At 42.0% G+C, this 27,239-nt stretch overlaps 2 protein-coding genes across 3 annotated transcripts; both read right to left on the reverse strand.

The window, feature by feature from the left end:
- Nucleotides 1–815: 815 nt before the first annotated feature.
- On the reverse strand, nt 816–5,588 carry LOC113020148 (GTPase IMAP family member 4-like). Of its 2 annotated transcripts, none has more exons than XM_080300034.1 (2): nt 5,359–5,588; nt 816–2,196 (listed from the first exon to the last, which is right to left on the reverse strand). In XM_080300034.1, the coding sequence occupies exons 1-2, from the start codon at nt 5,459–5,461 to the stop codon at nt 1,367–1,369; spliced, it is 933 nt and encodes a 310-aa protein (XP_080156160.1). In that variant the 5' UTR covers nt 5,462–5,588; the 3' UTR covers nt 816–1,366. The 2 variants fall into 2 exon arrangements, 1 of the variants encoding a protein (XP_080156160.1); XR_013908435.1 differs by lacking the exon at nt 5,359–5,588 and adding an exon at nt 2,546–2,674 and having other exon boundaries at nt 2,062–2,196.
- Nucleotides 5,589–15,603: 10,015 nt separating this feature from the next.
- Nucleotides 15,604–27,239, reverse strand: LOC145428206 (GTPase IMAP family member 4-like). The gene is made up of 2 exons (XM_080300036.1): nt 27,159–27,239; nt 15,604–16,568 (listed from the first exon to the last, which is right to left on the reverse strand). Exons 1-2 carry the CDS (start codon nt 27,223–27,225, stop codon nt 15,754–15,756), a joined length of 882 nt encoding a protein of 293 aa, XP_080156162.1. The 5' UTR covers nt 27,226–27,239; the 3' UTR covers nt 15,604–15,753.

The following is a 27,239-nucleotide window of genomic DNA, read 5'->3' on the forward strand; positions in this document are numbered from 1 at the left end:
CGAACATCACGGCTAACAGGAGGACATACCTGTTCCAGCACAGCCAAACATCGAAGAACCACTTACTGCTAAAGGGACTGACAGTGGAAGTGGGCACTGGCTCCTTGGTTTCTTAACATGAAGCTTATCATTGCAACACAAAAAGAGACCTCCTTAGTCTGCTCTGCTCTAATGTTAGTTTCCATGTTTTCCACTGAGTTAGCAGTTCTGTCACCAGCTAGCTTACATGCATAGTAACTCTATTAACAGCAAACAACCAACCGGTTGCTGTCACATTCTGTACTGACACAAGGTGGCGCTGAACATGTTGTACAAGCTTTAACTTATTTCACTTATTATACACCCATATCACTTTTTCTGGAGCTTAAATATTTTCCCCTCCTCTCCTGCTTGTAGCTGCTGCAGTCTGCACAGCAACCCACCAAAACCAGACAGTAGAACAGACAGGAGAGCTGACGTTAGAGGTGACAGCATCCACAGCGACACTGAAGTGTGGAGAGGTCTGTGATCACGTGCTCCACCCTAGTAACACTACAATCTCAATATCAAAGCACTGCTTCAGGTAATAAATGAAAAATGCAACATAACAGAAATTATAAATTATATTATTTTGATTTTTATTACTTTACACAGTTTTTAAAGTGATTTAAATGCTACAAAAAGAGCAACCACAAGCTCCCAGAACAGCATCTTCAAACAGCAAAATATGGAATAAATGCAATGTGCAAATTTGAAAGCTGACACTAACAGACGTTTGGCTTCTATGATTTTTCTTTTTTAAAGAGCAATTTTGGAGGATGATGTTCTGTTTCAGGTTTGTTTCCCAGTAAAGTATCTGGAGGTACCCAGTAATCTTGTGGCTCTCCCCTCCACCAACAACTGCTAATTCACTGGTGATTATTTTACTGTAAACTACTCTGCAAACCACTGAAAGTTAGATGTTTTTAAAGAGTTTAGAGAGCTCAACCAATCAGCAACCAGAATACAAACTGTACAGATGTCCCTTAGCTTGTGATAAAAGACAGAAACATCTTGTGAGGTTGAGGCACAAAACGATGATAACAGTCATTGCTCAAGACTTTCTACATTTGAAGCAATGCATGTTCAGGGATTGTAACATCCAGTCCTGTTGCTTAAAGCACAAATATCCCTTACAATATGAAAAGGTAAAAAAAGAAAAAGAGACCTGGTTGCATGAACATTACACCGACTCACTGCTGCATCATGTGGTACAAACTGGTATTAGATGAAAATACAGCCCAGGTCAAATCGTCACGGTAACGAGCCATCGTGGCCATTCCTTTCATTTTTAAAGGTTTGAATCTGTTTTTGAAACATTTTACAAAAAGCTAAATCAATTAAAAACTCACTTTTTGCAGCATTTCTCAGTGAGCGTTTTGGCCTTCATCGCTAAAGCTGTTGTTCCCATCAACAGTACTGAACCCCCTAAAGCTCCCAGTAAAGCTCCCGATGTAGACGTCAGCTCACCACCTCCAAGTAAATATCCCCCCACAGATCCCAAAATGATTCCCACCAATCCAGTCCTTTCCAGAAGCGCACGCCTGCCTGTTGTTTCTGCTGTTTTTGGTTTTTCGTCCTGCTCGTCCGGTTTTCCAGCCTCTTGGAGCATGTCAGGAGTGTAGAAGTAATCTTTTCCCATCGGTGTTATCTTCTTCAGCAGCTCGGTGACCTGAGCAGGACTTTTGTCTTCAATGTTAAAAGCAAAATATCTCCACTGGCACTGCTCAATGAGTTCTCTGAAATCCTTACTCTCGATCATAGCCTCCTGTATGTTAGCTTCATAGTCTTCATCTTCATTTCTATGGGTGAACACCACTGTTGTGTAGGCCAATGCACGTCTGCCAAAGGTGCGCACAAAAACCTCCAGTACCTCTAATTCTTCAGAGGTGATCATACCGAACCTCAGCACCAGCAGGAACACATGAGGACCAGGACTGGCAAGATCAATGGATCGCTTGATCTCGTTCACCAGCTCATCTTCATGTTTTCCAGGTTTAAACAGACCTGGAGTATCAACAACAGCCACTTTTTGACCTTCCACAGTGCTGTGGGATTTCTGTGTGCGATCTTTGGACGAATCCTTTGAGGTGAAAGTCTCTGTGTTCCCCATGATGATGTTTCCTAGAGTACTTTTACCAACCGAGGTCTTTCCAAACAGCACGATCCTCAGGTCATCTGTTGGAAGAATATTAGTATGTGAGAACTGTCCCAGTCACCATCTCTTACAGCACTGACATAAATCATAAAGCAGCTGCGAGGAAGGAAATATAAAACATGAAGGCAGGAGGAATGAACAATCAGCGTTTATTAACAAGGAAACACAAAATCCTTTCAGCAGAGACACAAAACAAGATTCCCAAAAATGCAGAGTGGGAAACCACAGAGTGCAAGACGATGGATCAGACAAACATTAAGAGAAGGCTCTGAATTGACCGACGTGACCTGAACATGTCTGTGCAGCAGCCATAATCACAGCTGGTAGGATGAACACTAAAGAAAGGTTCCTTGGTGCTTCCTTTGTTACCTCCTTTAGCAGAGGAGACACTGGAGCATCCATATACGAAGGAGATAATCCACAGTTAAGCACCATCAGCAGCTGATGTGTGGTAGTCTGATGCTCTGAGCACCATGCTTGTGTGTTCATGGTCTTATAGAGTGATTGGACGCAGGTGAAGACAATCAAACACGTGATTTCAAACAAACTTTTGTCACTTTGTCATTATGAGGTGTTGTACGAGAATTTAAAGACGAAAAATCAAAAGGCTGTAACATGAAAAAATGTGGAAAGCTTTCTGAATTAAGCAGATCTTTCATTGGATAAAGCAAATAAAAAAGTTTCTATTTATTTTCATGTGCATATCACATTAAGTGGCATAAAACTGACCAAAATCATCTCTACACAAATGTAAACATGTTCAGTTACAGATCAGGGGCCTGTTCTTCGTACCTCGCTAAGTAGGTTAGCCGGATTAGATTGTTGACGATTTCGCGTGATCCTGGATCAGTCGGTTCCCCGAAGCTCATCCGGGACTTGCTGTCATAGCAACAGAGCCGTAAGCGTAAACCTGCTCGGGAGCAGGTTTACTTTATGTAAACAGGATTAGATCGCAGCCACGCAGGTATGTCCGCGTCATTTATACGAAAGCAACAGCGATATTCCACCACTGTTTCACCATAAATAAATATTATCAATGTAACTAAAGATAATGCAGCACCTGATCCATTTATTGATTTCACACAGATACATACAGGTCATTTCCTAAAAAAGGGAAATGTACTATTAACATTCTATTACATGTATTTGATTATTTCAGATGTAATTCATATTTCAGAGTAGTAATAGTAAATTACTTCGTGTAATCAAGATGAGAGACCACGGCTATAAAAGCGAAGGTGGATTTGGGAAGTCTGTCGCAGCCATGTCCTGTCCGTATACGCGAGCAGCCCATTGCGGAAGGTGCAAGATTGATAAGGAGAGTCCTCAGAATTCAGCGTATATTGCGGGACAGACAGGATCCTTTAGCTCAGCGCGACAGTGTGCTCATAGAGAGATATCGATATTCCCGTGAGGGTATTATTTACTTAACCAACTTGTTGACGAGGGGGTGCAGGACCACCACCTGTCTTTGTTTGCTCTGCCCTTTTCTTGGTTGCTGTTATGAACAAACTAACAGAGTATTACAGGCCAGTATTACCTTGCCAAGAGACGCAAAGCAATCTAAGAGATAAATATTACCATTCTGTAGAATACTCCTGTATTCCACTTTTACTTGTTCCCATGTTCTTGTGGGTCCTGTTGTGGCTCTAATGTGAAAGGGGATATAATATAACATATTATAATATAATATAATGCCATATGATATTGGACAATATAGTGTCATATGATAGATCTACCCTACCGCCTACTGGTGTTGGCCAGAGGGGCCGATGGCGCGATATGGCAGCCTGGCTACAACCGTAGCTGCCTCCACCAGTGTGTGAATGTGGGAGTGAATGAATAGTGGTATCGTAAAGCGCTTTGGGTGCCTTGGAAAGCGCTATATAAATCCAATCCATTATTATTATTATTATTAAATTACCTACGAGTTTGATTTGTCAGCAACTTTCTGCCAGCCCTCTCTCCTTGCTTTTGCAGCCTTTGCAGTGTTCTCTTGCGTTTTAATTAAACTCTGAAACTCCTGAAATCCCTCACTCAAGAGTTCTTGCTCTGCTGCCGGAAAATACCGAGCACGCCCCTTCGACATTTTCGCCGACCAATCAGCGGGTTGCCGATCAATGTTTCTACTATCGATGCGTAGCCCCTTTTACGACGCCCAGTGATGTCACATTCCTGCGTCCAGCTGTAGTAATCGTCAACAGCAAGTGTGTTCGGGGAACCGGATTAGCGAGCTCACGGTTAGCGCGATGATTTGATCTTGGATGTGTCATTTGATCTTGGATGTAGTAAGCGACGTACGAAGAACGGGCCCCAGCTCTGTTTTACTCACTTATTTTATGGATTTTCGTAATTGTTCTGTTTACATTGGTTACGTTGTTCTCTCTCGTGCCATCTCATTTTTGGAAGAATAACCTCTTTAATCTCAAATGTACCTTCTAATATCTTTGGGGGTTTTTTTCAGATCTGGGACTGAGGAGCAGACTGAGAGATAAGTGGATATATGGAAATGTATATAAACTAGGGATGCACCGATACTGATAGGTATCGGTGCATCCCTAATATAAACATATTAACTCGTACTTATAGTAGTAACTCTCACTTATTTCACATTGTTATGAAATAAAATTATACATATTATTCTGTATAGATAGAACAAAAATTATGAGTAATGAATTACCAGGCTTGTTTTTTCATGTATTACTAAAACAATAATCACTGTGCAGCCACACTCTGTCTTTTTCACTCTATAACTAACTATAATCTTTACAACTAAATTTAATTAGATAATATTTTGTAACTGTTAGGTGTCTTCTTAATTTGGAAACGTGGATAATAACGAGAAGTGTAGCCTGAACACATACTGTAATGTCCTCTGCCTCTAACGCCTTGCTAGAGTCGACATTCAGACTCAACTCCTCTTCAAAATGACCACGCAGACACGAGGGTTTGACTTCACTCGGTTTACTTAGGCCAGTTGAAGTAGAATAAAACTGAGAAAACAACATGAAATGCTCTTAGAAATCAAAGACAAGGACAAATACACAATAACAGTACAAATGACTTGTTTAGCCAAAAGCGTTAGCGAATCCTCTCTTTACAACCATTTCTATTAAGCAAACACTGCAATCGCATTTCAAGTAGATTTTGTTCATTAGTAAGGATGGAACAGAATTTCATACCGACAACGCCCTTAAAGACCATCTTAAGGGAGACAATTGTTACTACAGCAGAGAACAGAAGTCTTTTCCCCAAACAATAGCATGCACTTTCTGATGACATCATAGAACAGAGACAGATTTGCGCTCGTTACACCAGGTCATGCCAGAAGGAGGCACTAAAGAGCAACTTTCTCAGGGAAAATCTATTTAAACAGAACACAGTTACATGGTGACAGACAGTGTTGGGGTGTAACGGAATACATGTACCGCCGTTACGTATTTAAAATACAAAATATGAGTAACTGTATTCCGTTACAGTTACCGTTTAAAAAGGTGGTATTCAGAATACAGTTACTTTGTTGAAATAAATGGATTACACTGCGGTACTTTCCTGTTTCATATTGTCGCGGGTCAGGACTGTTTGGGTTTTGTTTGACAGCTACGTTCTGTTGTTCCAGGCGGCAGCGTTACGGCTGCCATGGTTACAGGGCGACGCTCTCTCTCTCTGCGACTGTGTGTTTCCTGGGTGAGAGAGCGCCTTTTCGTTGTTGTTGTTGTTGTGCTAAGCTAACAGGCAGAATGCTACAAGCATAGCTCTAAAGAATGTAGCATCATGGGCAGTGTAGTCCGTGCTGCAGGGAGAATGGACTGCCATACACGTTATGGGTCTGTGAGCGAGGAGGGAGAAAAAGGGGAGTGGAAAGGTACGAGTTGTCATCGAGGAAAAACGGGAGCTGGAAGCATGTAAATATAATAATAACCACTGCAGCCAAGAAGAGTGCCTGACGAGCCCAGTTGTAAGTAAGCTATTAAGACTCGACTGTACACCGTGTTCCTGTTTTCCTCCGAAAACAATAAGCTCCGTTGGAGCAGTCTTTCAACGCCTCTCTCTGTCTCTCGCAAGAAAAGTTGACCCACACAACAAAGTAAAGCTATTTTTCGGCTACGAGCCGACAGGGACCCCGCCGTATTAGTCAGAGGTCCCTTTACTACAGTTCGGAGTCGCGGACCTTCAGTAATAGTAATAAATCACACAGCAATAGTACATTCACGTTGTTGTAAAAAGCATGATAATATATTAAGTAATCCAAAGTATTCAGAATACGTTACTGTCATTGAGTAACGTAACGGAATACGTTACAGAATACATTTTGGGGCATGTAATCTGTACTCTGTAATGGAATACATTTTAAAAGTAACCTTCTCAACACTGGTGACAGAACACTCCCCGTCTGAAACCCAGCGGGTTTCACCTACTAATATGACAAGCTCAAACACATTTCAGTCATCTGGAGGAATGAGCAAGATCATCTCATTCACAGGTCGGACGTAAAGCTTTGGTTCCTCTTTCTTGATGACCTTTACTTGCACTTTGCGCACCCTTCCATCTTTACTGGGATACACATCAACGATAATTCCTAAGGGCCATTCGTTCCTACTGCACTGACTGTCCTTAAGAAGCACCACACTTCCTTGCTTAAGGTTTGGCCGGTCAGATGTCCACTTTGTTCGACACTGTAGCGTTGACAGATACTGTTTCCGCCACCTGTCCCAAAATGTGTTAGACAAACTTTGGACCCTGTGCCACTGTTGCTTCAATAGGTCTTTATGACCAAAATCTCCTTCTGGTACTGGGAATGGACCTACTTTCTGGCTTCTTGAAGCAATGAAGCAGGTGTAAGAATGAAAGGATCTGTAGGATCGTTTGACACAGGCACAAGTGGTCGACTGTTCACTATGGCTGAAACCTCAGCTATGAATGTTGTGAGTACCTCATGTGTGAGTTTGGAGGAGCCCATTTGAAGAAGCATCAAGTCCAGGATACGACGTGTGATGCCGATCATCCTTTCCCATGCTCCTCCCATATGAGAGGAATGTGGTGTGTTGAAGGTCCACATACATCCATGTTCTGACAGAAACCTCTCCATGGCTTTCCCATCAAGATTTGAGGGAATCCCCATATCTTTGCAAGCTCTGGTGAAATTAGAGCATATGTTTTGCAAATGCCCTCGAATCGCCATAAACCTTCTGAATGCGTTTATGAAACTGGAGGAAACCAATGACTCAGTTACCTCAATGTGTATAGCTCTGACACACAGACAGGTGAAGAGGACAGCCCACCTCTTACTATCAGCGTGGCCTCCTCTCGTGCGACGGGCTGACACAGACCAGGGCCCAAACACGTCAATGCCGACATTGCTAAAAGGTGGTTCCATGCTGAGCCTGTCTGGTGGCAAGTCTGCCATCTTTTGAACTTCACACCTCCCTCTCAGGACAAACTGTTATGGGTAAACTGTGCAGCTGCAATGAACATGGGAAAGAAATCCATTGCAGTTATGCTGAGTAAAAATCCAACAACATGTTAGCTTAATAACAGAGTCTGCTAATTACTGATGTCACGAGACGAGCTGATCCCAGCCTAACGGAGTCCAACACAAACTCCACATGGTTAGTTGGTTCCTGTTTGCAAGACCTTGTTTCTCGTGCTTTACCTTTAGTTTTATGTCCCTATATCTCATGCCTCATTATCTAGATTTATCGACAGGGAGTGCAGAATTATTAGGCAAGTTGTATTTTTGAGGAATAATTTTATTATTGAACAACAACCACGTTCTCAATGAACCCAAAAAACTCATTAATATCAAAGCTGAATGTTTTTGGAAGTAGTTTTTAGTTTGTTTTTAGTTTGAGCTATTTTAGGGGGATATCTGTGTGTGACTATTACTGTGCATAATTATTAGGCAACCAAACAAAACACAAATATATACCCATTTCAATTATTTATTTTTACCAGTGAAACCAATATAACATCTCCACATTCACAAATATACATTTCTGACATTCAAAAACAAAACAAAAACAAATCAGCGACCAATATAGCCACCTTTCTTTGCAAGGACACTCAAAAGCCTGCCATCCATGGATTCTGTCAGTGTTTTGATCTGTTCACCATCAACATTGCGTGCAGCAGCAACCACAGCCTCCCAGACACTGTTCAGAGAGGTGTACTGTTTTCCCTCCTTGTAAATCTCACATTTGATGATGGACCACAGGTTCTCAATGGGGTTCAGATCAGGTGAACAAGGAGGCCATGTCATTAGTTTGTCTTCTTTTATACCCTTTCTTGCCAGCCACGCTGTGGAGTACTTGGACGCGTGTGATGGAGCATTGTCCTGCATGAAAATCATGTTTTTCTTGAAGGATGCAGACTTCTTCCTGTACCACTGCTTGAAGAAGGTGTCTTCCAGAAACTGGCAGTAGGACTGGGAGTTGAGCTTGACTCCATCCTCAACCCGAAAAGGTCCCACAAGCTCATCTTTGATGATACCAGCCCAAACCAGTACTCCACCTCCACCTTGCTGGCGTCTGAGTCGGACTGGAGCTCTCTGCCCTTTACCAATCCAGCCACGGGCCCATCCATCTGGCCCATCAAGACTCACTCTCATTTCATCAGTCCATAAAACCTTAGAAAAACCAGTCTTGAGATGTTTCTTGGCCCAGTCTTGACGTTTCAGCTTGTGTGTCTTGTTCAGTGGTGGTCGTCTTTCAGCCTTTCTTACCTTGGCCATGTCTCTGAGTATTGCACACCTTGTGCTTTTGGGCACTCCAGTGATGTTGCAGCTCTGAAATATGGCCAAACTGGTGGCAAGTGGCATCTTGGCAGCTGCACGCTTGACTTTTCTCAGTTCATGGGCAGTTATTTTGCGCCTTGGTTTCTCCACACGCTTCTTGCGACCCTGTTGACTATTTTGAATGAAACGCTTGATTGTTCGATGATCACGCTTCAGGAGCTTTGCAATTTTGAGACTGCTGCATCCCTCTGCAAGATATCTCACTATTTTTGACTTTTCTGAGCCTGTCAAGTCCTTCTTTTGACCCATTTTGCCAAAGGAAAGGACGTTGCCTAATAATTATGCACACCTGATATAGGGTGTTGATGTCATTAGACCACACCCCTTCTCATTACAGAGATGCACATCACCTAATATGCTTAATTGGTAGTAGGCTTTCGAGGCTATACAGCTTGGAGTGAGACAACATGCATGAAGAGGATGATGTGGACAAAATACTCATTTGCCTAATAATTCTGCACTCCCTGTAGGCTGGACTGCCTGAGAATCCACTGCATGCTCCTTCAGTCTGGCTTCAGATCAGTAAATTAGCACGGTACAATAAAGAAAAACAACAACTTAAACGTGTACCTGTGGAACTCACTGCCTCTTATCAGGACCTCATCAACAAATGGAAGTTTAGAGTTTAGTTCCTGATTTTCCTTCTTGTTGTATTTGTATTTGAATGTTATTTGGAGCACTACAATGAAAAGCCTGCAATTAAAAAAGTCATTCAGACATCATTTATCACTTAGCTTTGGATGTGTGCTTAAAAAGTGCTCTGAAGTTGAAGCAACCTCGAGTTTATCAGCGAGACAAGCCTAACAGTAACAACACAAACCGATAACGGTTCCACTTTTGCATGGAATTTGATAACATCTGAATGTAATAAATGAAACTGGGTAATGTTCTCCTCTTATCCTTTTCATCATTACAAGTATTGACAAGAAAAAAGGCGAATTCCTCAGAAATGAGTATTGTTTCTGTCTTTCATGTTTTTTCATTGAGCTTCTGGAACAAAGCAGTTTCCCCCGGGGACATCACAGTCTTTGGATTCTGATTCACGCTAACGCAGCATTTATTTTTTACTTTCAATGTTTGTTTTATGACTGCTGTATCAGTAAGACTTTTATATCATGTGCATGACTCCTTTAACGAGCCCTTCCTCAGTTCCTCAGAAGAGACTGATAACCACTCGAGCACTGCCAACACGTGGAGTGTTTGTTATCTCCTTTTAAAGCTTAGTGTCAAAGGGACACTGACACTTTCTGTCGTATTTCGGAGTATTCAAGTCTTAATTTTCCAAGTTCAGGCCATGTAATGTTCAGTGAAATTGCAACAAACTCAAGAGCTCCAGCTCAGGCTCTCTAACCCTCAGTTAGCACGTTAAAGGTTAAAGTTCATGGCAGTACAATTAGAAACAGACTGAACAAACATGGCTTGTTTGGTTTCAGATGCAGCTTTGCAAACCTGCATCTGAACAAAGCACAAGACTTCTGGACCCTGTCCTTCCCACAGACCAGACCAAAGTGGAGATGTTTTTATATCTGTGGTAATAAAAATGATCACAAGAGAACAGACAGACACCGAGCCAGCAGTATTACAAAGCCTTTATTTAAATAGTTTCTTATCATTCTCCTCTCTGTCAGATTGGACCTTTTTTTTTTATTTATTGCATAGAAACAGCGTAGAGAGGACAGGAAAGCAGGGTCAGAGAGAGAGAGGGGAAGACATGTGGCAGCTGCTCAACGTACTGAGAGCAACACAGAGCAATATGATTGTTTGATTATCTGTTGATGATTAAACTGGTATCAAAGGTTGTTGCTACTTTAGAGAAGTAAAAAGTTTGATCTACAAGTTCATTTAAGAACGTTAGATATGTGCAAAGTGCAGCATAGAGAGAGAGAAAGTAAGAAAATAAAAGTGAATTCATTAATTCATAAAATCATCATTGATACGAGCACAAACTAAAGAGGAGCCACACTTCCTGTTTAGGTGTAAAAGATAACACCTCAGTGTGCACTCCTACGTTTTTACAGTAGACGTTTAGGTAGGGGTCCCCAATCCCAGTCCACGAGGGCCGGTGTCCCTGCAGGTTTTAGACGTGTCCTTGATCCATCACAGCAGATTTAAATGGATAAATGACCTCCTCAACGTGTCTTGAAGTTCTCCAGAGGCCTGGCAATGAACTAATCATGTGATTCAGGTGTGTTGACCCAGGGTGAGATCTAAAAGCTGCAGGACACCGGCCCTCGTGGACTGGGATTGGGGACCCCTGCACTAAGGGCTTGGTTAGGATTAGACTTTATTGTCATCACACATGAATACAGGGTAATGAAATACAGTTTGCATCTAATCAGGAGTGCAATAAGAGCAGATTACATACAGATAGGGGTTAGGATAAAAGGTGGGAATCACTATGTACAGATTATGTACAATTCTAAATTGTATTTCAATATATTTTATTTGAAATGATGATGGAATTATATTAACTTACAACTACTTAACAGTAGGCACATTAGAATACAGGAGAACATGAAATATTTATACTATAAGTAAATTGAAGTACTGCACAAGTACTTTTAAGTAGTGTGCAACTTCACAGCAGTTTTGCAGAGAAACACCCAAAATTTCCCGTCTTACATCATAAATATTGTACTGGCAGATTTCTTTATTCGTGCATTAATCACATATTTTAATCATATCACTTTACTAATAGTAATATCACTTTCTCATTTAGTTGTATGCATGTGCACTACAGATGGGCCTTATGCTCTATCACACATATATGCACACACAGTGAGGCCATTGTTAGTTCATGGGAGACGTTAAAAAGATGAGACTCCTTCTGCTCATCGGGGATGTAAATCCTTAGGTGACGGCCAAGCAGTCAACATGTAAGAGTTGTGGATTGTCTTTGTCTGTGTGTGTATGTAAGATGTGTGGGTGTCGGCCGTGGGGCAGGGGTGATCCTAGTGTTTGGAATTGCGATGTGGGAACCATCCCACATTTCTATATTGATAAAAAATGAATGATATTTTTATCATAACTCTGGTTTTACGTGGCCGATCAACACAATTTAAAAACTGCTATAAAGTCCACACTTTCAGTTGTTCCGTCTGTCCTGCTCACATCTCCAATGGTTGTGCACGTTGTCATTAACGTGGCTTCACTCCACATCAGCCGCTTTGCTAAAACACCGGCACATAAGGACGCTGTCATAGCCTGTCAGCGACATTGATTAGCTGCGTATATACGAATGTGAATCGCGTGATTGGCTGGACTACGGGATAAGGCGGCATCGTTCTGATCCCATACGGGAGCAGCCAACACTGCAAAACATGATTGTTAAAGTTTTAATGTTAATTTCAATTCAGGTGAGACTTTTTTGTTGTTGTTGTGCGCAACGCAGATTTTCTGTGCGCAGAGAGCGTGTAGCAGTGCGCAGCTTAGAGGGAACATTGATGATGATCTTATTTTTAAGAGTTTACATTTTTCTGTCTTTCATGTTTTTTCATTGAGCTTCTGGAACAAAGCAGTTTCCCCCGGGGACATCACAGTCTTTGGATTCTGATTCACGCTAACGCAGCATTTATTTTTTACTTTCAATGTTTGTTTTATAAGATAAGATAAGATAACCTTTATTAGTCCCACACGTGGGAAATTTGTTATGACTGCTGTATCAGTAAGACTTTTATATCATGTGCATGACTCCTTTAACGAGCCCTTCCTCAGTTCCTCAGAAGAGACTGATAACCACTCGAGCACTGCCAACACGTGGAGTGTTTGTTATCTCCTTTTAAAGCTTAGTGTCAAAGGGACACTGACACTTTCTGTCGTATTTCGGAGTATTCAAGTCTTAATTTTCCAAGTTCAGGCCATGTAATGTTCAGTGAAATTGCAACAAACTCAAGAGCTCCAGCTCAGGCTCTCTAACCCTCAGTTAGCACGTTAAAGGTTAAAGTTCATGGCAGTACAATTAGAAACAGACTGAACAAACATGGCTTGTTTGGTTTCAGATGCAGCTTTGCAAACCTGCATCTGAACAAAGCACAAGACTTCTGGACCCTGTCCTTCCCACAGACCGGACCAAAGTGGAGATGTTTTTATATCTGTGGTAATAAAAATGATCACAAGAGAACAGACAGACACCGAGCCAGCAGTATTACAAAGCCTTTATTTAAATAGTTTCTTATCATTCACCTCTCTGTCAGATTGGACCTTTTTTTTTTATTTATTGCATAGAAACAGCGTAGAGAGGACAGGAAAGCAGGGTCAGAGAGAGAGAGGGGAAGACATGTGGCAGCTGCTCAACGTACTGAGAGCAACACAGAGCAATATGATTGTTTGATTATCTGTTGATGATTAAACTGGTATCAAAGGTTGTTGCTACTTTAGAGAAGTAAAAAGTTTGATCTACAAGTTCATTTAAAAACGTTAGATATGTGCAAAGTGCAGCATAGAGAAATTACATGTGTATGTGAGTATGGGTAATGCATTATATCTATATACAGGTTTAAGACACCGAAGTGTTTCCATCCACAAACATGTGAAAACCGTCTGCACTGAAGCTGAAGCACACATTTGCATTTGTATCAGGAAACAGTCCTGTAGAAACTCCTAAAGTGAGAACATGGAGTTTATCCAGGAGAACAAACACAAGAAAACCCTTGTCAGAGATTTACAGTTAACAAACAGTCAGGTGAATAAACAACACTGAGACACTTGTGTAGGTTAACGTGCTGCACGGGTGAAAAGCTCAGAGCAAATCACACCGAACTGCAGTATTCGTTTATTTTTATAGGTTACATCGTCAATATGCAAATATAATCACATTTCCTGTTACGCAGGTCCTGATGCTGTCTGTGTGTGTGTGTGTCACAAAGTATGTGTGTTGCAAGTCAATTTCTAAGAATAATATAATGCAAGTCAACTTCTGCGGATATGTATTTCTGTATTGGTCTCTTGCGGTAAATGCCAGTGTCACAGGGTCAGCTTCCTGTTTCTACAGAAAACTGTGTCTGGTGAAATATGTGTAACATAACTTTTGAAGCATAAGCAAATAAAACAATAAAAACTCCCTAACAACCCTGAAACCCAAAAATCCTTTAAAATGAGAACAAACTGTATGAATGTAGAACAGAGTCTGTGACGGCCAGCAGGATCTAACCTGATCAAACTGATAGATTATCGATCTGTCCAACACACAAAAAGACATTTAAAGACTGTGTGTTATCTCACAGATCACCACTGGATGTGAAAGCAGTCACAGGTTAATGAAGATAAAAGTTCACTTAGCATCCAGCAGGTCACTGCAGCAGATCCAGAGTTGGGCTTCACCTGTTTTTATCCTGTTTCAGTTGTTTCAGACTCACAAGAGGAAACATCGTAAAGCCAAAATATTAGAAACATCATCTGAATCTAACATCTAGTTTTTTATTAACATGTGGCTCATACAAAACTCAAACCTTAAAGGAGACATGAAACACTACGCATATAAAGGCTAATATACACCACTGAGCCCTGCTCTCAGAAACTGACATAGACGTAACTCTGTGTGTTAAGCTGGGTTTAAGAAATAAGTGCTTAAACCTAAAGTTTAAAGCCATGTTTAGCACCATCTTCTGTCAGTACGCGACGTCACCCGGTTGGCTGGTTTGTTGGGGCTAATAGATTTACATTAGTTCATGTTAGCTAACTAGTGACAGATTGCTAACTCAGAGGAAAATGAGGACATTAAAACTAAAACTACTTTTCATGGGATCACTTTAGTGCTGCAACAATGAGTTTATGTTAAATGTGCAGTCCACTTTCACTCTGTCTCTTTAGCAGTAAGTGGCTGTTTGCTGTTTGCTTGCTGCACTCAAACGGGAAAATCCAGCTGTTAGCCGTAACGTTAGTGTTTGTAGAGCACTTTGTGAATGAGGACTGACTCTAGGAGCTGCCACACAGCCCTCAACCAACCACATGACGTAATCTTCGGTACTGACAGACGTCGGCGTTAAACATGTTTGTAAAACTTTCACTTTAATCTCTTATTTCTTAAACCCAAAACTGGCCCATTTCTCATGGTTTGCTTGTGAATGATGCTGGCCGTGATGGTGCTGAACCACACCCACTGTGATCATTCTGTGGACATAGCTCTCCATTTGTGGTTGGTCACTATTACAGTTCTTTACTGAATTTGTAGATACAGTAACTTGTTGGTCTTGTTGGGTATTGGTCCATTTGGTATGTGACAAATCACTTTTAATAACACCAGCACCTTGAGGCAGCTGTTGTTGTGATTTTCAGTTCAGTTCAATTTTATTTATTTTACACCAAATGACAAAAACTGTTGTCTCAGGGTTCTTTATACTGTACAGAAAAGATCCTCACATTATACAGAGAAAACCCCAACAATCATATGACCCTCAATGAGACAGTAGGAAGGAAAAACTCCCTTTTAACAGGAAGAAACCTCCAGCAGAACCAGGCTCAGGGAGGGGCGGGGCCATCTGCTGTGATTGGTTGGGGAAGAAGGAAGGAAGACAGGATGAAGACATGCTGTGAAAGAGAGCCAGAGATTAATAAGAACCAATGCAGAGGTGTATAAACACATGGTGAGTAAGGTAGAAACAGTCAGTGCGTGATGGGAAGCACGCAGCAGGCTACACCTATTGCAGCGTAAAAATCATGAAAACATTAACTAAAATAACTAAACCTACAACCACCATGATTTCCCCTTTATGATTTTCTAGATTTTAGATTTGGTCTGATCAGCGTAAGCAACAAAATCACTGACGCTGTCTGAAATCTATCTGCATCATGCCTGAAGTTTAATTTTAGCAAGTACGCCTAAAAACGCTATTCCCACGAACAGCATCATACCAACTACAGCTCCAACCCCAGCTCCTGTTGTAGGCGTCAGCTCGCCACCACAAATAAAATACCCTGCTGCACAGCCGACAGCCATTCCAATCAAACCACACCGGTCATAAAAAGAGCGCCACTCTTCTTCTGGCTTTGGTTTTGTTTCCTTTCGTGTTTTCAGAGCTTCCTCAGCCTCCTGGAGCATCTTAGACGTGTAGAAAGGTTGACATTTTTCTCCCGTCATCTTGTTTATAATCCCCAGCAGCTCGTCGAGTTGAGACCCTTGTTGTTCGTCTCTAATGTTAAAAACAAAGCATCTTTGCTGGAACTGATCGGTTAATCTTCTGAGGGATTTCAGTGTTTCCTGCATGAAAGCGGCGTCGATTTCCTTCCTTTTAGTGGTGAACACCACTATAGTGTAGTCCACTGCCTGTTTACCAAACGTGTCCTGAAAAGTCTTCAGTGCGTCTAATTTCTCTTGTGAGATCTCTTTAAACCTCTCCACGAACAGGAACACATGAGGACCAGGTTCAGCATGTTTGATGGACCGCTTGATCTCTTCCACCACTTCCTCTCCATCATCAGCTTCTTTAAACAGACCTGGAGTGTCAACAACAACCACGTCTCGACCCGTGATGGTCTTTCTTTCCTTACGGCACTTCTTTGAGTCCTTATCAGAAGTGAATATTTCTCTGTTGCCCAGGATGATGCCTCCTAGAGTACTTTTACCCTGTCCACTCTGTCCATACAGGACGATCCTCAGCTCACCTGTTGGAAGAACGTCAGTGAGAATTAGCCGGTCTTTCTCAAACCTGACAAATACATTTTTAACACTTAGACACAACATGCACCCAAATGTTTCATCCAGAAGTCATTAATCAGACTTTAAAGTGCACTAGTGCAGTATATTTTTTGTAAACTCAAGAATTTGCTTTGATGTAAAAATTCTAAAATCTAAACATGTTAAAATTAAACGCCCACTGAATTCCATCATTGTCCGACCTGATTGCCTTAAGATGTTTTAACATGCGCTGTAGGTTATTGAAGATCATTCTGATAATAAATATGTACTAGTGCTGTCAGCGTTAATCTCGTTAGAATGACGTTAACGCCATAACCGCATTAACGCGGCAAATCTCGGATCGCCCTGTGCATGGCGTTAACATCATTCTAACGAGATTAATGTTGACAGCACTAATATGTACACATATAGCAAACACAGAAATATAACACATTTTAAAAATTCTGAAATAAACTGTGGTTTGATTATTCTGGGATAACATGTTTTTTCCCCTTAAATGGTGCCACATTTGTGTTTTGTTTTTTTCCTATTTCTTGTGTTGAGCATCTGGTACCCCAGGTGATGACAATTAGGCACCTGATTAGCGGCACCTGTGAGCGTGGACCCTGCTCAGTGAGTGAGGAATGAAGGGCATTAATATTGCAAAGATGAAGATAGGCAGACTGGGTTATATTGTTTATGTTCGCGATGAAGGTAAGGATGACACTCAGACTCTCAAGCTAAAGGGAAGATATGACAACTGAGTTATTAAAAGATCACGTTAGATTTAGATGGTATAAATTTGGTGCCAAAAGGAACTAAGTCACTTGTATTGCCATTAAGTTTAAGAATGTATGTAAACCAAAGTTTAATTTTATTTAAACAGAAGTGAATGTGGGTGGGAGTATAGTAGTTGTTTTAGAAGACAAATAGAGCTGGGTGTCATCTGGGTAACAGTGATAACAGTGAAGCTGAATGTTGTATTTTTTTAAAAATATTGCAGAGACGTAGGCGATAAATTATAAAAATGGCGCGGTGGGAAGTTGTATCAAAAGCTGTAGTGTGGTCATAGAGAATGAAAATGATGGTGAAGAGTCCACAATCAGTTGCAAGAAAAATATTTTCAATGGATTGAAACTCAATGGCAGCAATGCCTTCTCAATCGTCCAGGTAAGTAAGTCTGTTCATCTGGACGTAACGTTTTCAATGGGAGAAACGTTTCGTCACTCGTCCAAGTGAGTGAGAATCCACTGACAGTAAAACAAGAATGTTCCTTACCATGCATGGAGGGTTTCAACCCAAGTCCAGCAGCCTGAGACTGTACACTAAGTGGAAGGAAGGGGGCTAAGGACTAGTGAGTGTCAAAACCACCATCTAGGATGAGACAACAAAGTTTCATAAGTACATCAGGAAGAAGCCACTACTGATAGTGTGCTCAGTGAATACTTCAGGCAACAGATGCCTGAGAAAAAAGAGGAGCAAGAACATGAACCCTTTTGGAAGGACAGACCCCTGCATGAAATGTACCACCAGCAGATAGAGGAAGTGGCTGATATCAAGAAAACCTACCAATGGACTGGAAGGGTAGGGGGTCACCCAGCAGCCCACAGGCTCCACTGGCAGCCAGCTACGCCAGAGCAGACTGAGCTCTGGGCCCAGAGACCAGAGACCCAAGGGCTTCCCACCACCTAGGGTGTTGAGAATGATCTTTTAGGACTTCCAGATACAGAGATACAAACTGGTGATGGCTAACCAGCCAGACATCGTAGCGGTGGACAAGTAGAGAAAGATGGCTGTAGTGACAGATGTAGCTATACCGAGTAATAGCAACATCAGAAAGAAAGAACATGAGGAGCCTGAGAAGTATCAAGAGCTCAGTAAGGAGCCTGAGAAGATGTTGAGGGTGAAGGTAACAGTGGTCCCAGTGGCAATCAAAGCACTTGGGGCAATACCCCCCAATCTGGGCAAGTGGCTCCACCAGACCCAACGAACAACATCCAAGATCTCTGTACATAAGAGCACAGTTGTAGGAATATCACAGATACTGCACAGGACCCTGAAGCTCCCAGGCCTTTGACAGAGGCCCACAGAAGCCCACAAGATGAGTGACAAATTTTATATAAATAGATGTATGTAAAGTTGGTGACTTTCCTAAAATTAGCCACTGTCTTGAATTTTCAGAAAGTTCATGAGAAAAATGTTCATTTATTGTCACAAGATTTTCTTTTAATGTTAAGTGTATTGTTAATGTCGTACGCATCATTCTATCACTTTTACAAAAAACCCAAACAAAACAAAAACAGTACCTGAATCTTCACAACTTAAAACATAAAGGACGTGCTTTGGAAGCATTTGGAGGGGGGAGGAGTGTGATTGTATATCTCTGTGTGTGTGTGTGTGTGTGTGTGTGTGTGTGTGTGTGTGTGTGTGTGTGTGTGTGTGTGTGTGTGTGTGTGTGTGTGTGTGTATATCCTGTATCAGCTGAAGAGAGAGTGTCTTTTCACCTAGTTTTAAGCAAAAGTCAACAATCCTCCAGCCAACGCAGGTGACCTTGAAGGATGTGGGCAGAGAATCAAAACACAGTTCAATAATCAGGAAGAATTTGTTTTTGCAGCCAGCTTCGGCTTTGAGGCCTTCCAGCTAGCAATGGGTAACCAAATGAGATCACGGTTATTTGATGTAGTGTTAGAGCGAGCAGGCTGTTTGTAATTATGCATGTAATCTAATACCTCTCGGGCTGTCGGGTATGTGGCAGGATGTGGATTGTGGCTCAGCTGCAGGGGAGGGGTGAGTTCAGCAGTGGGTTCAGAGTGTGGTGTTGGGGAGGCTGACTCAAACACCTGACCCCATCATCTAATCATGTCTCCCCTGTTAAAGATCATGCAGGGACCATAGGAGGGGGTGGTGTCTGTGCTACAGGAGCAGGGCAGCTGGAAAGCCAATAAAGAAGTGTTAAACTGCAGCGCTGCTGTTGATGGGTCCTCCTTTGTCAGACTTTTGAGGTTTATGTTGGGGTTTCTCCCAGTGGACAATAGGGTTTGTTCCCTGCGCCTTCAGGTCAGGAAACAGGTTGTGACTGTCATCATCGCATAGCAGTTCAAAGTACCCAGACTTCTTGGAGTCCTTGGGCAGGATGCTTGAGGGTGTTCCACCTGGAGACTCTACTGTCCTACTGGGAGACTTCAACACTTATGTGGGCAATGACAGCAAGACCTGGAGGGGCGTGATGGGAAGGAACGGTCTCCCGGATCTGAACCCGAGCAGTGATTTGTTACTGGACCTCTGTGCAAACCAGAGTTTGGCCATAAAAAACACTGTGTTCGAACATAAGGTTGTCCATAAGTGGATGTGACACCTTAGGCCACAGGCGGATGATCGATTTGTGATTGTATCACCAGATCTGCAGCCATATGTTCTGGACACTCAGGTGAAGAGAGGGGCTGAGCTGTCAACTGATCACCATCTGGCAGTGAGTTTGATCAGGTGGTGGAGGAGGATGCTGGACAGAGCTGGCACACCTAAACGTACAGTGAGGGTGTGCTGGGAATGCCCAGCAGAAGCTAAAACCTCTGCAGAGCTTCAACACCATCCCGAGGGAGACTGAGGACATTGAATTTGAATGGACCATGTTCAGCACCTCAATTGCCGAAGCCGCTGCACTGGGCTGGTTGGTGCCTGTTGTGGTGGTAACCCCCGAACCAAATGGTGGACACCAAAGGTGAAGGAAGGCACCAGACTGAGTTCTATTGTTCTTGTTTAGCATGTGGGAGTTTGGAGGCAGGTAATAGGTACCGACAGGCCAAGCGGAACGCAGCTCAGCCAGTGGCTGCAGGAAAAACTCAGGTGTGGTTTTGAAGGCTTTTAAACTGCCTTGAAAGAGGTTCTGGCAAACCATCAGGCAACTCAGGAAGGGAAAGCGGTGCTCTACCTGCACTGTTTAGTGTGGGTTGAGCACTGCTGACTTCAACTGAGAACAGTGTCAGTCAGTAGAAGGAATACTTTGAGGGCCTCCTTAATCCCACTGGCATGTCTTCTGTGGAGAAGGCAGAGTCTGGGGACAAGGGAGACGACTCGTCTATCTCCGGGGGCGAGGTCCCTGAGGCAGTTAAACAACTCCTTGGTGGCAGGGCCACTGGGGTGGGTGAGGTTCACCCTGAGTTGCTGAAGGCTCTGGATGTTGTAGGGCTGTCTTGGTTGACATCCCTCTACAATGTTGTGCAATGGTGGAGAGCAGGGACAGTACTTCTGGACTGGCAGACTGGGGTGGTGGCTCTCATCTTTAAAAAGGGTGACCGGAGGGTGTGTTCCAACAACAGGGGGATCACACTCCTCAGCCTCCCTGGGAAAGTCTATGCCAGGGTGCTGGAAAGGAGAGTTCGTCCGCTAGTCTAACCTCGGATACAGGAGGAACAATGCGGTTTTCGTCCTGGTCGCAGAACACTGGACCAGCTCTTTATCCTCTCCAGGATACTTGAGGGTGCATGGGAGTTTGCCCAACCAGTCTACATGTGTTTTGTGGACTTGGAGAAGGCATTCGACCGTGTCTCTCGGCATGTCCTGTGGGAGGTGCTTCAGGAGTATGGGATGTCTTACTCCCATCTTACTCCCATCCTGATGAAGTGCTTCGAACGACTAGTCATGCAACACATCAAGACTGTCCTGCCCCCCTCCCTGGATCCCTTCCAGTTTGCGTATCGGCCCAACCGCTCAACCGATGATGCCATCTCCACTGCACTCCACTCAGCACTCACACACCTGGACAAAAAAGACTCATATGTTCGAATGCTGTTCATAGATTTCAGTTCAGCATTCAACACTATAATCCCCCAACAGCTCACTCAAAAACTGGTCCATAATAAAGACTTTAACTGATCAAGCACACACATCCATACATATGCAATAATACTAAGTGCAATAATCCTTTCTGTCATCGTTGTATTTTTACTCAGTTGTATATAGTATTTGTATTTGTATTCTATTTTTATCTTATTGTATATTTATTTTATTTTATTCTACTGTATATAGTATTTTATTCTATTCTATTCTGTACAGTTGTGTACTGTATTTATTCTTATTGTATTCTAATTTTTGCCTCATAACTTTTGCACTGTCCACTTCCTGCTGTGACAAAACAAATTTCCCACGTGTGGGACTAATAAAGGTTATCTTATCTTATCTTATCTTATCTTATCTTATCTTATCTTATCTGAATTAAGAAGCAGAAAGTTAGCGGCCATCCAGGTCTTTATGTCTTTAAGACATTCCTGCAGTTTAACTCATTGGTGTGTGTTATCTGGCTTCATGGACAGATAGAGCTGGGTGTCATCTGCATAGCAGTGTAAATGTATGCTATGTCTTCTAATGATGCTGCCTAAGGGAAGCATGTATAATGTAAACAGAATTGGTCCTAGCACTGAACCCTGTGGAACTCCATAATTAACCTCAGTGTGTGAAGAGGACTCTCCATTTACATGCACAAACTGGAGTCTATTAGATAGATATGATACAAACCACTGCAGTGCAGTACCTGTAATACCTACAGCATGTTCTAATCGCTCTAATAGGATATTATGGTCGACAGTATCGAACGCTGCACTGAGGTCTAGCAGGACAAGCACAGAGATGAGTCCACTGTCAGAGGCCATAAGAAGATCATTTGTAACCTTCACTAAAGCTGTTTCTGTGCTGTGATGAGCTCTGAAACCTGACTGAAACTCTTCAAATAAACCTCTGCAGATGATCTGTTAGCTGTTTGACAACTACTCTTTCAAGGATTTTTGATATGAAAGGAAGGTTGGAGATTGGCCTATAATTAGCTAAGACTGCTGGGTCTAGAGATGCTTTTTGAGTAAAGGTTTAACTACAGCCAGCTTGAAGGCCTGTGGTACATAGCCGATTATTAGAGATAGGTTGATCATATTTAAGATCGAAGCATTAATTAATGGCAGGACTTCTTTGAGCAGTTTTGTAGGAATGGGGTCTAAAAGACACGTTGATGTTTGGAGGAAGTAATTATTGAAGTTAACTCAGAAAGATCAATTAGAGAAAAAGAGTCTAACTTAACATCAATGGTACTAAGAGTAGCTGTAGATAATATTACATCTGTGGGATGATTACTGGTAATTTTTTCTCTAATGATAAAAATTTTATTTGTGAAGAAGTTCATGAAGTCATTACTAGTTAACGTTAAAGGGATGGTTGGCTCAACAGAGCTCTGACTTTTGTGTCATATATTGCTGCATTTGTTGATTTGATTTTTAAGATTAGGCTTCAAACTTTCCTTTTTGCTAAAGCATATAGTTAGGGCTGGACCAGGTGACCCTGAATCCTCCCTTAGTTATGCTGCAATAGACGTAGGCTGCCGGGGGATTCCCATGATGCATTGAGTTTTTCCTTTCCAGTCACCTTTCTCACTCACTATGTATTAATAGACCTCTCTGCATTGAATCATATCTGTTATTAACCTCTGTCTCTCTTCCACAGCATGTCTTTATCCTGTCTTCCTTCTCTCACCCCAACCGGTCGCAGCAGATGGCCCCGCCCCTCCCTGAGTCTGGTTCTGCCGGAGGTTTCTTCCTGTTAAAAGGGAGTTTTTCCTTCCCACTGTCACCAAAGTGCTTGCTCATAGGGGGTCATGTGATTGTTGGGTTTTTCTCTGTATCTATGAAGCGCCTTGAGGCGACTTTTGTTGTGATTTGGCGCTATATAAATAAAATTGAATTGAATTGAATTAAAAGTAGAGATAGTGTCTGTCTCCCGAATCCAAACTGGAAGCTGGTTCCACAGAAGAGGGGCCTGAAAACTGAAGAGCAGGAGCACCAGCCCCCATCATGTACACTTTCTACAGAGGCACCATCGAGAGCATCCTGTCGAGCTGCATCACTGTGTGGTTTGGAGCCTGCAATGCGTCCTGTCATAGAACCCTCCAACGCATAGTGAGAGCTGCAGAGAGGATCATTGGTGTCTCTCTCCCCTCCCTCCAGGACATTTACAGCACCCGTCTCACTAAAAAAGCCCTTTGCATAGCGGCTGATCCCACGCACCCAATGCAAAGCTTCTTCAAGCAGCTGCCGTCAGGGAGGAGACTGCGGAGTCTCCAGGCCAGGACCAGCAGGCTGAAGGACAGCTTCATCCATCAGGCTGTCAGGAAGCTTAACTCCCTCCCGATTCTGCCCCCTCTCCCCTCTTCTCCTCCACGGTCTCACTGAACTCTGTCACACACACACAAACACACACACACACACACACACACACACAGACACACACACTCTCTCTGACTCACTCACTGGCCTGCACCAGTTACCAGTCACTTTGTGGAGCATTGGACTGCCATTACCTCATAAGACTTTGTTGTTATACTATCTCTTACCGTACATTACTAAATCTCCATTTGCACTATTTGCCTATTTGCACTACTCTGCCTGGTTTACACTCAATGTCATTTACCCTTACTTGAATATTGTATATTGTATATTGCATAGCTTTCTTGTTAATTTGTATTGTATTTATTTATTTAAATTTTTACTTTTTAATTATTTTATTTGCATTTTTTAATCACTCTCTTATATTTAAATGTTCATTTGCTATTTCATCTAGGGTTTGAGAGTACCGAAATTTCTATTCTCTGTATGTCCTGTACATGTGGCAGAATTGACAAATAAAGTTGACTTGACTTGACTTGACTTGTCTGGCCCATTGCTACGGACCATTTGATCCTTATACAACCGTCTGCATTGCCGGCAATAAGTTAGACTTATTTCCAGTGGCTGATAGACTCTGACCAGGGCTGCCCTTTGTCAACAATTCTCGTCTCTGCTTTTCACAGAAGATGTGGTCCTGCTGGCTTCATCGGATGATGGCCTCCAGCTTGCACTGGAGTGGTTCGCAGCTGAGTGCGAAACGGTGAATCAGCAGAATGAGAATCAGCACCTCCAAATCCAAGGCCATGGTCCTCAGTCGAAAAGGACTGAGGAGAGCCCACTCCGGGTCAGGGACGAATTCCTGCCCCAGGTGGAGGAGTTCAAGTATCTCAGGGTGTCTTCAAGCAACTTAAAGAAGTCCAGACGCTTTTCTTTGCTAGCTCCTTTGACTATCTCAGGGTGTTGTTTTCTGTTTCAGTTTCAGTTTCAAGTTTATTTCTATAGCACATTTAAAAGTCCCAGGTACATCAAAGTGCTTCACAGACGAGCCACATTTGCGGGGTTACAGCAAGTTCACAAGTTACGGGAGAAGAGAGCGAGAGATCGACAGATGGATTGGTGCTGGGGCTCCAGTGATGTGGACGCTGTACTGGTCCATCATGGTGAAGAGAGAGCTGAGTGTGAAAGTCAAGCTCGGTCGATCTACATTTCTACCTTCACCTGTGGTCATAAGCTGTGAGTAGTGACTGAAAGAACGAGATCGCAGATACAAGCAGCGAAAAGGAGCTTTTCTCCTAAGGGTGGCTGGCCTCTTCCTTAGAGATTGGATGTCACCCATGCTGAGGATGTCACGGCCAGACGGTCCTCGCCAGTCGACCTGCCTGTTCGGGTTGTGTTTGTGTGCACTTTGCTGTTTTCTCCTCTCCGTCCTGTTACTGTGTGTTTGTGTGTATCTGTATATACAAACCTCAGTTACTTATGTATGTAGGAGCACTTTGTGTCTTCCTTCTATATTTTATATTTCCCTTGCTATGAGAGCTGTGTCACAAACAAATTTCTCATTGGTGGGATAATGGTTTACTCTATTCTATTCTATTCTATTCTATTCTATTCTATTCTATTCTAGAGATAAGAAAGTTAGGCAAACTTAAAATACACTGTTAAGCACACCCTCATTCTATGGTTAGGTGGACCAGGCCGCTCTGCCATTCTCGCTCTGCACACCTAATCCAAGACACCACTAGGTGCTGATCAGTTGACAGTTTCACCCAGCTCCACACCTGAATGTCCAACACACTTGATAAACATTCATTTCAACAATTAAATTCAATTTATATCATATATATTTCATATTATTATATAATATGTGTTACAACTTTTATAATTTATATAGCACCAAATAAGCACTTTATATTGTAAGGTAAAGACCCTACAATAATACAGAGAAAAGAGATTAAAAACCCCAACAATCGTGAGTGAGTGATGAAGAAACACCCAGTGCATCATGGGAATCCCCCAGCAGCCTACACCTATCGCAGGATAACTAAGGGAGGATTCAGGGTCACCTGGTCCAGCCCTAACTATATGCTTTAGCTTTAGCATAAAGGAAAGAAATTCTGGATTTAACAGGGAGACTTTTCAAAGCCCTAGAAGTTGATGTTTAGTTTGTTCAAAGCTCTGGAAATGCTGATTAGATCACCAAGTATTTCATACAGACAGAAATATTAATTTCACAGGCATTAAAAGTTCCAACAAATAGTTAAAAAGTGACTTTTACAGATTTACAGAAATATAATCTCCAGATTTAACTGCTTCATTATCTACGCAAAAAGCTAATCCTACTGATACTAATCTACCACAACAAAGCTGGCTAACTGCTAGCTGTCACTTTCATTCATTTAACTGTGTAAATCACAGAAAAGTATTTATTCTGTTTCCTTACCTAGAAATGTTTGCAGTCCTAATTTTCAGTTTTAAGACAAGCTTCGCTCGAGTAACGAGTCGAAATTCAGCGTCACGTTTAACCACAGAAGTTAAAGACATTTAAAGAATCGTAAGTGAAATGGCGGCAAAATGCAGCCACGTGTGCAGACGGATTATTCTCCCAAAGCAAGAGAAACAAAACCAATCACAACATCAGGACTCGTTATAAAACCTACTGAATGAAGTCAAAATATTTAAAAGAGCTTGGGATTGTTTCCTTTCTCTGAGTGTTTGTGTAAAAATCACCAGAGGAGAGCTAACTCATTTTATCATCAGCAGATCTGAGGATCATTTTGTTTTATCTGTAAAATTTGAATAAATTAATCTGCAGTTTCCTAAAACAGAGAAAACCAAACCATAAAGCAGATACATTTTTTCCTTTTAACTTACAAAAGTAATTAAAAAACTTTAACTTTTAACTTTAACTTTAATTTTATTTCGACTTCTTCAGTTGAAAGGATCAGATGTTTGACCTTCTCTGAAAAACTTAACTATGCTCTACATTCATGATATATATTATGTGTATTCTACATAAAGGTTACAATTTAATATAATGTAACATATAGAAGGTCATTGTTGAAGAAAAAATGTACTTTCCTTAGGAGATCTGTAAAATATTAATGTTAATAGTTTTATTAGTTGATTAACTAAGTAGAAATCCTTCATATTGAACTGGTCAGCAGCTCACACCCACTGCACTCAGTTCCACTGAAAAGTTCTCTAAATGCAGCTTGGTGATATTCAGACTCTAAACTTAACATAAAGGAACAATCTGACATCTCTGGACTTAACAACTCTAAATTTCAGAACAAGGCTGAAAATGAATTTCTAACAAAATAACTTCAAAGTAAAGCACAAAGGAGCTGCTACTGACTTCTGTCTTTACTGTAATTTCTGTCCCAAATATCAAACTAAACACCACCATGACTCTCGGTGCATGACAGATACACTCACCCATCTTATCTGGATCTTCACTGGGAACAGGTATCCTGCAACCCTGTGCTAGCTCAATAGAGTCCATGGCTTATTCTGAGT

Source organism: Astatotilapia calliptera, chromosome 4 (assembly GCF_964374335.1).
Source record: "Astatotilapia calliptera chromosome 4, fAstCal68.1, whole genome shotgun sequence".
Taxonomy (NCBI): Eukaryota; Metazoa; Chordata; class Actinopteri; order Cichliformes; family Cichlidae; genus Astatotilapia; species Astatotilapia calliptera.